Here is a 12406-nt window from a genome sequence, read left to right as displayed (position 1 = left end):
CTCCAGGCAGAAAGAGTCTCCTTAGTGGCTGACTGTGGTCACTGTCCTGCCCGACAGACTGAGGAAGTCTTTTGTCCCCCAGGCCATACAGCTCTACAGCGCCTCCCAGAGACGCATCCAGGCATGAGCTGCTTCTGTGTTCTCTCTGCATTTCTAATATACACTCACCTAAAGGATTATTAGGAACACCATACTAATACGGTGTTTGACCCCCTTTCGCCTTCAGAACTGCCTTAATTCTACGTGGCTTTGATTCAACAAGGTGCTGAAAGCATTCTTTAGAAATGTTGGCCCATATTGATGGGATAGCATCTTGCAGTTGATGGAGACTTGTGGGATGCACATCCAGGGCACGAAGCTCCCGTTCCACCACATCCCAAAGATGCTCTATTGGGTTGAGATCTGGTGACTGTGGGGGCCATTTTAGTACAGTGAACTCATTGTCATGTTCAAGAAACCAATTTGAAATGATTCGAGCTTTGTGACATGGTGCATTATCCTGCTGGAAGTAGCCATCAGAGGATGGGTACATGGTGGTCATAAAGGGATGGACATGGTCAGAAACAATGCTCAGGTAGGCCGTGGCATTTAAACGATGCCCAATTGGCACTAAGGGGCCTAAAGTGTGCCAAGAAAACATCCCCCACACCATTACACCACCACCACCAGCCTGCACAGTGGTAACAAGGCATGATGGATCCATGTTCTCATTCTGTTTACACCAAATTCTGACTCTACCATTTGAATGTCTCAACAGAAATCGAGACTCATCATCTGTCCATGAAGGTCAGATGTTCCTTACAACAATGTTCTGTTGTGTGGTTCTGTTCTCCCATCCAGAGCAAGGTCTTCTGCTGTTGTAGCCCATCCGCCTCAAGGTTGTGCGTGTTGTGGCTTCACAAATGCTTTGCTGCATACCTCGGTTGTAACGAGTGGTTATTTCAGTCAAAGTTGCTCTTCTATCAGCTTGAATCAGTCGGCCCATTCTCCTCTGACCTCTAGCATCAACAAGGCATTTTCGCCCACAGGACTGCTGCATACTGGATGTTTTTCCCTTTGCACACCATTCTTTGTAAACCCTAGAAATGGTTGTGCGTGAAAATCCCAGTAACTGAGCAGATTGTGAAATACTCAGACCGGCCCGTCTGGCACCAACAACCATGCCACGCTCAAAATTGCTTAAATCACCTTTCTTTCCCATTCTGACATTCAGTTTGGAGTTCAGGAGATTGTCTTGACCAGGACCACACCCCTAAATGCATTGAAGCAACTGCCATGTGATTGGTTGATTAGATAATTGCATTAATGAGAAATTGGACAGGTGTTCCTAATAATCCTTTAGGTGAGTGTATATAGTTTTCATACATTACAGATAAATGTATACTCTACAAAATACATGTAATGTACATATAATTATTTCATTTTTCATTTGTTATGTATATTTCATATTTCAAGTATCTACTATTATACTATGTATATTATATAAGGTTAAACTATTTCTATATATACATTGTCTTATGTCAGGGTCAGCGGCCGTCTGATCCTGCCCTCCGTGTCCCTTTCCCATTTGGCCAGCAGGTGTCACTGGCCATCCTGTCCTCTTCCCTATTTCCTGCCCTTCAGCCCCAGCATGCCTAAGTCCCTAGTGTGTTTTCCCTGTTCCCTTCATTGCTGCATAGGTCAGTGGGCTGAGTGTGCGACTCAGATTCTGTTCCCACGTGTCGTGGGTTCAAGGAGGCAGTCTCACCTGTGTTTTTGCATTTTTGTCCTCTGGTGTTTATTTCGTGTTTTCTTATTGTAGAGTTTCTCAAGGATTATTGTGATTATTTCCGTGTGTTCTTGTTTCTAGTATCTCCTGCTGGTGTGTCCCCTAGTCCTTACAGTAGATTCTTAGTCTTTAGTGTGTGTTAATTCTTAGGGTTATTGTGTCCACTCATTTCTAATAAATGGATCTGTGTCTTCCTTGATTGGTTCATTGATTATGTTACACCTGTTCCTTGATTTCCATGGATGTCTGTGTACTTAAGTGCCTTCCCTCACTCTGTGCATTAGTCTGCCATTGCAGTGATGATGTAATGTTGCCATGTGCTTTGGTCTATGTACCCTGGTCCTGGTTCTGTTCTCTGTGTTGCCCTACTCCCTAGTTGTGTTTTCATTATGGTTATTTTTTTGTAGCTTGTTTTCGTAATAAATTCTGCTTTTGTGTTGCTGCTAGTGTTCTCTGCTTCCCTGAAATAAAACCCCTTGTTGTTTTGGAGCCGCAAGTGGATCATTACTTTTCTTTTCCTGCCTGCACCCTGCCCCGCGTCCACAACAGTTTTATATACTGTTTTGTGTTAAAGTATATGGATTATACAGTCATGGAAAAAATGAAGAGACCAATTTTTTGTTTCACTCATTTCTCAATTTATGGGTGTGCGTCTGTGAATAATATATATCTTTGGCAAACTGCAGCCTGGTTTTTCTCTGCTTCTCATTGATGAAGGGCTTCTTCCTTGATTTATGGGAGTTCAGTCCTGCCTCTCGGAGCCTGATACGAACTGTCCTAGCAGTGCACTTCACACCTGCACTTAATGTTTCCCATTCATTTTGAAGGTCACTTGTTTTCATCCTACGATTCATGAGAAACTGTCGGAATATTATGTACTCATTCTATCATAAATATATAATGTATGGTAGCGTCCGTCCGTCCGTCCGTCTGTTGTGAGAAAGCTGACCCGACATGAGGACTGAATTATGTGGCATGGGAAGATGGACCCATGTGAAATGTAGGAAGATGGACCCGTGTGAAATGTAGGAATAGGGTAGGATAAACAGTTATAGAAAATGGATGGATAAATGGATGAGTTGTTGGGGATAGACAACTGAAAAAATTCAAACACAGATCACTGCATGGGAGACTGCTATGCATTCTGGGGGGAAATTAAGTTAACCTGTATAATCACCTGCATAACCTCCCAGAAAAGATGATGGCCTTCTTCCACTTGCCGGTACATAATCGCCTGGAGTGACATGCACAGAATCCCAAGGAGGAAGGAAATGGAATAAAAATAGAAACAGAATAGGCACAGGCTTTTGACCACACCCTGTCACTTGGTTAGGTGGCATCATGCCCAAACCTGGGTCTGAACCACCCTGCTGTCTTCAAGCCTGTTGCATAGGAACACAGACTCTGCACTACTTCTTATAAATAAAAATCTGATGTAAATAAAAACATTAACAATGGGAAATGAATCATATAATTAAACAGAATTCCCTCTGCACTGAACTGATCAAACGACTTAATCCATATACCACATATCATGCCCAAAAACAACCAACCTACCGGAAAACATAGTTAATACCCATAGATGGATACTAAAATATGACTCAAAAGTGTCTTACGCAACAGACGCAAAACACTCCGTAGCAGCACACAGTCGGCCATCTATGCGCTCTGATTTATCGTGAGACATAAACGGAGCCTGATATCTTATTAGACGTGCAGTTTTACGTCGTCACTGACACTGGCAGACGCAGTGTCTGCGTGCGTGAAAAAACTCACTGCTGGTTTCCCTCGAGCAGTTTCAGGGTGTGGCCACTGTGTAAAAAAAACACGCTTACAGAAACTGGAGACTATGACAGCATTTTCTAAAAAAAAACATCAAATGCTGAGATTCGGAGGAGGCGAAAGTTTTAGATAGATGCCGCTAAGTTTATGTTATTTGTTTGTCTAAATATACATTTCGACAGTTATAATCTAATATCTGTATTATACTATTATAATCACCAACAACAATAGCAATTATTACGTTACAACCTGGTTCGCTATGCTACTTATAAGATTAGAATACAAACAGTCGATAAAGGTACTTAATGATGATAAACATAGTTTTAAAACGTGTCACACATTTTTATTCCATTCACTATTAAACGTATAATGATTAAGTCGAAACATATTGCACTGGGGCTAAAAACCTCACAAAGCTCCCATCATAATGCTCGGTTATAATCGCAACTGAGTTTTAGTGAAAAGACGACGTGAGTTCATGAAATCAATATGACCCCCCACCCCCAGACAAAAGGTGTGTCGGAGAAAAAGCGGCTGTGACGTCACATACCTACCTGACTTTCAGGAAAAAGGTGAGGAGGGGGGGAGGAAAGAAATACACAAAATAATTTCGGGTCGAATAAGGAAAGCGCTTGTGTTCAGGATAAGGACACTGTGCGTCTCTTTTCGTAGTTATAATATCAACTTTTGTTTGGGAGTCGATCGATCGCGAAGTTTCGTCATCGGAGTGGATTGCGGAGTGAAAGCCGGAGTTGCTGCTTGTTCCCCGATAAGCCGTGTTTGCGGGTAAGGTGGCGTGAAAGCGCCGTGGATCCCCTGCTGGCTGGAAACATGCGGAGAAATCGCAAAAAAAGTGAAGACTGTATCTGTAACTAGCAGATTATTCTTCATCTTTGAGATTAATGACAGTGTTTAACTTCCAGGTGTTTTGTTGTGTTGGGAAGGTGAACGCAAAGTTTACATAGTTTCAGAGAACGGTAAAAGGCAGTAGTTTTCCAAATTATTATTCAATAATTATTGGCTCACAAAGGTTACACAAAGTACTTTGTGCCCTTTATATGTGCCGCGTGCGTAGTGTAACTTTTTAAACATGCTTCTCAGATATATATTTATTTTTTGCATTAGAAATTAGCACTCATTGTTTTTGGCCGCAGCTGAGCTACGAAAACAACCAAAGAATCTCCAACAGGCAGCACGATTATCTAAAGTTAAAGTATAAAATCTGCTGTTTTTTTTTTTTTTTTTTTTTTACTTATGAAGGGGTAAGGGGTAAACAAATTCAGAGCGGTAGTTTCACTATGTTGTAGTCGACACTATTTAACCCGGCGTGTACAGCCTGGATTTGTAGTGCGGCCTAAAATCAGGAAACATTGTTTTGCATGTATTGCAGACCACGAGGAAAAGATATAATAAAATTGGCCAAATGGCCAGAAACAAGTAGCCTTTTGCTCAGTTTTAATAACTTTCGCTCAAGCTGCATCCAAACCTATCGTGGGTAACAGTAGGGATTACATTCAATTGTACTCCAAAACATTACGTCACTCTGTTCTGATTATTTTTTTAGCACCCTGTAAAAAGGTCATAACAAAAGACATAACTATTGATGCGAAGATGAATAGCAATTTAAGTTTGGTAGCGAAAAGCCAAAAAAGATTATTAGCGGGCATTTCCGGCTGAGGTGATTACAGCTATGCACTTAAACTGCGGCCTATTCTTGACGTGATTGTATACCATTGATATTCCCAACTATAATATATATATATTTTGTTATTAGGCACGGCAGCGTGCCTAGTGTTTACAGACACATTTCATATTGTGATGCAGGTTTGCCAACTTTGGTCAGCTTGCTGGAGAGAGATTTTCAATTCCAAACAAGTCTGCACACACATGCACATGAAATAGTCTGTAGGGTTTGCAAACTACCCCAATAGCTAATTTAAGCTTTATAATGAATAATATAGATTTGCCGTAGGAGTTGTTGCGTGTGCGTGAGAGTCTGAAAGCGTGAGCGTCACGCCAGATGTGTGAGAGCTGGCAAACCTGATTAAGAAATGTGTCCCTAAGTGTAATGCCCCCTACTGCCCAGTTCGAGCTACAGACACTTAATGGCCATTTGACTATGTATCAGGAACTGACACTTCCTCTGCATGTGTACTGGCAGGGGTTATACTGGTACATGGCGGGACTGGGATTAAAAATAGGCCCTGGGGTTTGGGGTCCCCCATGATGAATTTTGCTGACCCACTGGGAAAATGCCCGGTATGCCAGATGCCCAGTCCAGCCCTGGGGTGCATTTCCCAGAAGCACAGTTGCCAACTACGTCAGCAACTTGCGTAGTTGGAATCATACAACCGAATAGCTTCTGTGGGAGCCATTTATAACTTTGGGGTGTATTATGTATTTTGGCCACTGGGGGGTGTATTGCACAGGGTGGTTTGATCACGTGAGGATAGGTGGGTATGTGGTCACGGTATGAATAGGTGGGTATTAATAGGTGTTTTCCGCTTGGATAGTGTGGATGGCGGAGGGAACACGGTTCTTACCGTAGCACCTGTAAGACAGCATGCTACAAACAGCATGCCGTCAGCACATTGTACCCCACAAGTGTTGCAGGTTAAAGCAAACGGTCATTTTTATGTGAACCGAAGATTTGGAATAAACAGGAACATCACCCAACTGCAGAGACCGCCTGGACATCGGTTATTTGTAGCTACATGTTGAGAACACTTGGCCATCCATTCTGAGGCTTACAGGAAAGCCTCTACAGGTTCAGCTGCGTAAGTTACTAACAGTAGCTTTTGGGAACTGCACCCCTGTTTGGGACATTGCCTGCCTGATAAGGAGGATACCTTCTTACATCTTGGTGTGTGAGTTTGAGCGTTGATCCGTAGGCCGAAGCCATTAGCCTGACCGTACCAGGGCGCCGATGTAATCGATTATCTTGTTGGCCTGTCTGCTGGTGTGTTGGTTGTGTCACATCGGTGGAGTCCTGCTACTCAGACCTGCAGTGCGCCCCCCAGGTCGATGGCGGTTCACCCCCGGCGTGTGCGACTCAAGCCCTGGCTGGTAGCCCAGGTGAACCTGGGGCTGTACCCAGGCCTGGTGTGGCTGGACCGAGAGGCGAAGAGATTCCAGATCCCCTGGAGGCATGCTACACGCCACTCCCCTCAGCAGGAGGAGGAGAACACCATCTTCAAGGTACGTGGAGGGGGGAGTCAAAGCAAGTTATTACCGCCTAATTACACAGGGAGCTCAGCTGGTTTATTTGGGCTGCTCTGCAAAACTTATAACTCAGTGGACCTTGTTACATGTGGCCTAGATGTTTATTGTTATTCTTGTGACACAGTAGTACTCTGTTTAGGGCATTGTGTAGGTATCACATAGTTAATTATTGATAATACTAATTGAACTACCTTCCAGAGTTGTAATGAACACTAGCAGTCAATGCACAACTTAGGGTCTGTTATGTTTAACAAGTTGGTGGTACTTAATGGTTGGTAAACAGATTAACCCTTTAATTCGTCTTTTATGGATAAGTAACCTTTTGCTGCTGTCAGGACAGTATCACCCTAGTTTTATACTACAGATAGACTGGCCTGTATGAAAGGGTTCACTTTGAAGGTATAAAATATCATAATTTGCAATATGTGTTTTATTTTATTGAAGGGACCGGTTTGCATTTACAGTTGTAAAAAACTGCCTTTCATTTTCCCAAATATTTTAATAGATCATTAGATTTTAGAAAAGAGATCATAAACTTGCTAATTTGAAAGACTTTGATGAAGTTTTCACTTTATCTAAAAGCTATTGCATTATATTCCAAGGCTGTAAAGAGCTAAATAAAAGCCCAAATAGTCAGATCACATACAGATTGTATTATATACACATATAGAATATTACACGCTTCTCTTTGGGACAGCATGCTTTTTGGAAATGTGAGCTTTTTATTTATGCATGTTAGGATGTTGGTGATGACTGTGTGCGTTTTAATCTGGGCTAATTTCACATTTAAAAACAGAAACTTATGCATAAACTAAAATTTTTTAAAAAGTGCCCCCAGAATTTTGTAAATGCCCCTCATATTGATTTCAGGAATTCATGTAGTCAGTGGGGGGAGGAGTTGCTTCCCAAGTTTTTTTTATATTTCCTGAGCGCCCTCTGCTGCTGTTGCAGGCCTGGGCTGTGGAAACGGGGAAGTTCCGGGAAGGTGTGGACGAGCCAGACCCGGCTAAGTGGAAGGCCCAGCTCCGTTGTGCCCTCAACAAGAGCCGCGAGTTCCAGCTGGTGTACGACGGCACCAAGGAGGTGCCCATGAACCCACTGAAGGTCTACAATGTGTGCGACATCCCCCAGCCAATCAGCAACCCAGGTTTCTCACCATCTGTTAATTCAGTGACCCGTTAATCGATCAACATGCCTCTCAACTGGTTACTCTTCAGCCTTGGTTTACTTTGAAGTTATTTCGGCAAGTGGAGCGAGACTCACTTTTGATGCATTCACAGGCTCAACAAGCTCGACCCCGGCAGATGACGATGATGATGACTGTGGCGACACTCCTGATTCACCCCTTCCACCGTACCCAAGCAACGGTGAGCGTGACTCGATTGTCACTCTCTGTTTTCCCCAGTCAGTGTCCAACTGGGGAGGTCTAGATGCCTTGTTTGGGTTTGTTTGTCTGCCATATGCAAATGCAGCTTCCTGCAAGTCGTATGCGGAACTGTTGCCCATGACAAAGTTAATCTACAATGAGACTATGCCAGCACTGTATGAACCATGTGCTAATTCAGGATTTGAACACATAGCCTGTAAGTTAATTTAACAGAAGGTAAAAATGGAAATTCACACATATGTGAACAAACTGTAAAGACTGGTGCGTCCTAGGTCATCGATTGCCTGGGGCAGGAAGGTGTAATTTGAAGGGAAGATCCATGCCTCGTCTTGTAGAGAGCGAGGCATGTAGTTTATGGTAGTACTCTCTCACTAGGTTATAGGTGGCCATATACTTAAAACGAAACAAAACTGACAAAACGAAATCGAACAATTTGGCGCGGACAAACAGTCGCATACTTAAATCGAGGCCACTATGTGGTGCCACAACCATAGAGGGCGTGGAATGTTTTCACTGCAACAGACCCACATTCAGAGTGCAAATAAACATATTGTTGCAAGTTTATGACTCATTTTAATTAAGGAGATGGCTGCTGTTTTAAAATGGAAGTTGTTCTCTTCATTAACAGCTACTATAAGTCTAATACTAGCAGCTGCACAGATGGGAACCCAACAAATTAAATGGCACTCACAGTTATGCACTAACGAAACACTAATGAAATTATTCCACTGCAATCATTACACAGTTACATCGTATACAATTAACAGGAAGACACTAATGCACATACTAGTTTGCAAAATTTAATACGGTGCAAAGGCTGCTGGCAACTGCATGATTGATCCTGCTGACCAACCCTGCAGCGTCGGTGAATCGTGGACAGTGGGTGGGATCACAACAAACAAAACCGAAATGGTGCTCACCGCTGTGATTACCGCTCATACCATGTTGTATTGCCAAAACGACGCTAATTCCCTCAGTTTCGTCTGCAGTATGCGGCCGCCTTCCGGGGAATGGGGGTGCGTGTGCTGAGGCGTGTTTTTGTCCACAGGTGCTGACCACTCCCCTGCCTGGTCATCCTCGAGCTGCCCCCCACCGGCTGAAACATGGCCTCCTAAAGAGGAGCCTGTGGACATGGAAGTCCATGTCCCACCCTTGCCTGAGTCTCTATTTACTTCCCCAGAGATGTGGATCAGCTCCCTGCCCAGTGAGTAATCGACTGTATTAGGGGTGGGTTCTCAGAATTGACATGTTTGCTGTTGGAACATAATTGACAATGAATGAACGAACAAACATTTGTTTGGTAATTCGAACAAATGAATGAATGTTACAGCCTCTAACATTGTGTGTGTCCATCTATGCTGCAGTGACAGACCTGGAGGTGCAGTTCCAGTACCGAGGCAGGGAGGTGTGCCCAACCATGACGGTCAGTAACCCCCAAGGCTGCCGGCTCTACTACGGGGACCTGGGCCCCATGGTGAACCAGGAGGAGCTGTTTGGCCCGGTGAACCTGGAGCAGCTGCGCTTCCCCAGCACCGAGCACATCGCCAACGACAAACAGCGGCTCTTCACCAACCGTCTGCTCGACGTCATGGACCGCGGTCTCATCCTGGAGGTCAGCGGGCACGACATCTATGCCATGCGCCTCTGCCAGTGCAAGGTGTACTGGTCCGGGCCGTGTGCGCCCAACCCCACCACCTCCAACCTGATCGAGCGCCAGAGGAGGGTCAAACTCTTCTCCCTGGAATCCTTTCTTAGTGGTGAGTGAGGGGCCCTGACTCTGTGGTTGAGGGGCGGGGCAACTAACAATGTAATGTGAACTATGTGGGTGTGTCTGCTGGCCTGTAGGTGTGATTACCCACCAGAAAGGGCAGTCGGAGCGCCCCCCACAGTTCGAGATCCAGCTCTGTTTCGGAGAGGAGTGGCCAGATGGCAGACCTTTGGAGAGGAAGCTCATCATGGTGCAGGTGTGTGTGCTTTGACCATCCTCCCCATCGTCGGTGTACGCCGTCGTCGGTGTACGCCGTTGTTCAACAGATGGTGCATTTGCTGATGCCTTGACCATGAGAATATTCTGGTCCTCCAGGTGGTCCCAGTGGTGGCACGCATGATCACGGAGATGTTCACGGGCGATGGCACGCGCTCATTTGACAGCAGTAGTGTGAGGCTCCAGATCTCTGTGCCTGACATCAAGGATAACATCGTAGCTCACCTGAAGCAGCTCTACCACCTACTTCAGACTCACCAGAGCCCCGAGGGCTGGATGGGGACCCCTCCCATGCAGCCCCAGTGAGGACTTCATCCCCCCTCCCCCACAACAACACCTCTGAAGAATGATAGCAGTGTCTCCCAATCCGGTCCTTGGGAACCCACAGTCAGTCCACGTTTTTCTCTCTCCCAGCTCACAGTAGACTGTGGACTGTCTGGCAGAGAGCTGGGAGGGAGCGAAAACGCGGACGGTCTGTGGGTCTTTGAGGACCGGGTTGGGAAACACTGTTAATAGTATAGATCAGCCTTTCACCTCTGACTTGAGTCACATGACATCTGAAGTGCCCTGTTAGTCTCTGAGGTCCTCCCAGGGCTCTTAGTGTTTCCATCTTGCTTATTTTGTGATGTTCTGTGTTAATTTTCCAGAAACTTCTGGCTAAAGTGTATTCTGCTTCTCAAATTGTTATAGGCATTTTTCTAAGGGTGACATTAATCATAACATTTTTAATGTACTTAGATTTGATGATCAGGCACTTAACTGTAGTTTTGGGAGAATTACACCCATGCTTGTGGTTAGAGGTCCCTTCATGCGCCGCCCCCCCCCCAATTTAAGAGCTGTTCTGTGCATTTAACCAGTATGTCATAATCCTTTGTAATCCCTGTGAATTTGTGAGTGTGACCCTGAGCCGGGATTTTAATGCTTGTAGTGCTGTTTTGTGGTGATTCTCGAGCACAGGATCGACTAACCTCTGTGAGAATGTTGTTGTGGAACGTAAGGAAACATCTGTTTAAAAGTGAGACTACCAGCAGTAGTAATGCAGTGGACAATGTGTCTGAACTAGGAAGTGAACTGGGGCAATTGGAAAGTGCTGTTACCTGTGCTGGAAACGTATAATTCAGATGATTGCATGCAGGAAATATACTTAAGATGCATTTTTTTATATTACTGCTGTAGTAGAGATGAATAGTCTGAGGCTGTGTTTTAAATGTCTAGGTTTTTGTGTAGAAATATGCTTTTTCCTTATAAAATGGAACGTATTTAGAGACATTTTTTTATATATTATCTTGGCATGTATATAATTTTTGTTATATTAATTGGCCTGTTCAGTGAACGTTCTCCTCTGAAACCCTGCATTTCAGGCAGATGCCAGTACTGAGGATCAGTGATAGAAATTCGTAATTGCAGTCACTGGCTTTTTGCTTTTGTTAAAAACGTGCATTTCTGATATGAACATATTCAGTTATACAGATTTACAGCACGGGTAAATGCTTCTAACAAAGCAGCACGTTTACTAAATTTGCGGCATAGATATTAAACGTGCAGCCATTCTGTGCCATTCTGTGTGGCTCTGTGTAATTCTGCTGAAGTGACACTAGAGGGCTGTATGGAGCAGGACTGAATAACTTTTGTAGGCCTTTTCCACTGTGCAACCTTGTGGATCTTGCGCAAAACACTAATGTTGCGTCTTTACTCTTAGTCTAAACAGTTTCTGGCTTCCATCTAAGGAGATAGACAGATTATAAATATTAATGAGGTCTTCACAAAAATAAATCCTTATTTTGACTAAACAAAACCACTGTTGGAGTGATGTTTGTTATCCCATAAATCTGGCTCATGCTGTGTAATACTTCCTTCACAGACCTGGTTTTAGCTTTGACCAGCCGCCATGAGCAGGATGCACTGTGGGCTGTAGTGTCATTTCATACATGCATCTCACCCCTGTCTGTTCTAGGTACCGTGTACTGCTTTAGTTATCGCTGTTTTCATTGTATGGTTTCAGTCTGATAGCTGATCTGTATCACTGCTACTTGCCTCCTGATTTAAGGGTTTTTAAAATTCTCTCTTTAATTGCCAAAGTTCCTCGTCTCTGAAAACTTGGAGTGCCATATTTTTCCCCCAACAGAGATATTTCTCAACAAATGTATTGCTTTGTTTTGGATTTATGGAGGAGAGTATAAGGGACATTGTGATGAAGTCAGAGAAATGACAGGACGAGGCCCCAGGCAGATTTCAGCTATTACACATGTGGCTTTGCTGCTTA

The 12406-nt window shown here is 44.1% G+C and overlaps 1 protein-coding gene across 2 annotated transcripts; it reads left to right on the top strand.

The window, feature by feature from the left end:
* Nucleotides 1-3627: 3627 nt before the first annotated feature.
* irf6 (interferon regulatory factor 6) lies at nt 3628-11938 on the top strand. 2 transcript variants are annotated; one of them, XM_023841137.2, is made up of 8 exons: nt 3628-4122; nt 6571-6748; nt 7724-7919; nt 8053-8139; nt 9208-9363; nt 9524-9916; nt 10005-10123; nt 10243-11938. In XM_023841137.2, exons 2-8 carry the CDS (start codon nt 6575-6577, stop codon nt 10447-10449), a joined length of 1332 nt encoding a protein of 443 aa, XP_023696905.1. In that variant the 5' UTR covers nt 3628-4122; nt 6571-6574; the 3' UTR covers nt 10450-11938. The 2 variants fall into 2 exon arrangements, with proteins under 2 accessions (XP_023696905.1, XP_023696903.1); XM_023841135.2 differs by lacking the exon at nt 3628-4122 and adding an exon at nt 4129-4336.
* The last annotated feature ends 468 nt before the right edge of the window (nt 11939-12406 follow it).

Source organism: Paramormyrops kingsleyae, chromosome 8 (genome assembly GCF_048594095.1).
Source record: "Paramormyrops kingsleyae isolate MSU_618 chromosome 8, PKINGS_0.4, whole genome shotgun sequence".
In the NCBI taxonomy this organism is placed as follows: Eukaryota; Metazoa; Chordata; class Actinopteri; order Osteoglossiformes; family Mormyridae; genus Paramormyrops; species Paramormyrops kingsleyae.
This window is presented reverse-complemented; position numbering and strand designations above follow the sequence as displayed.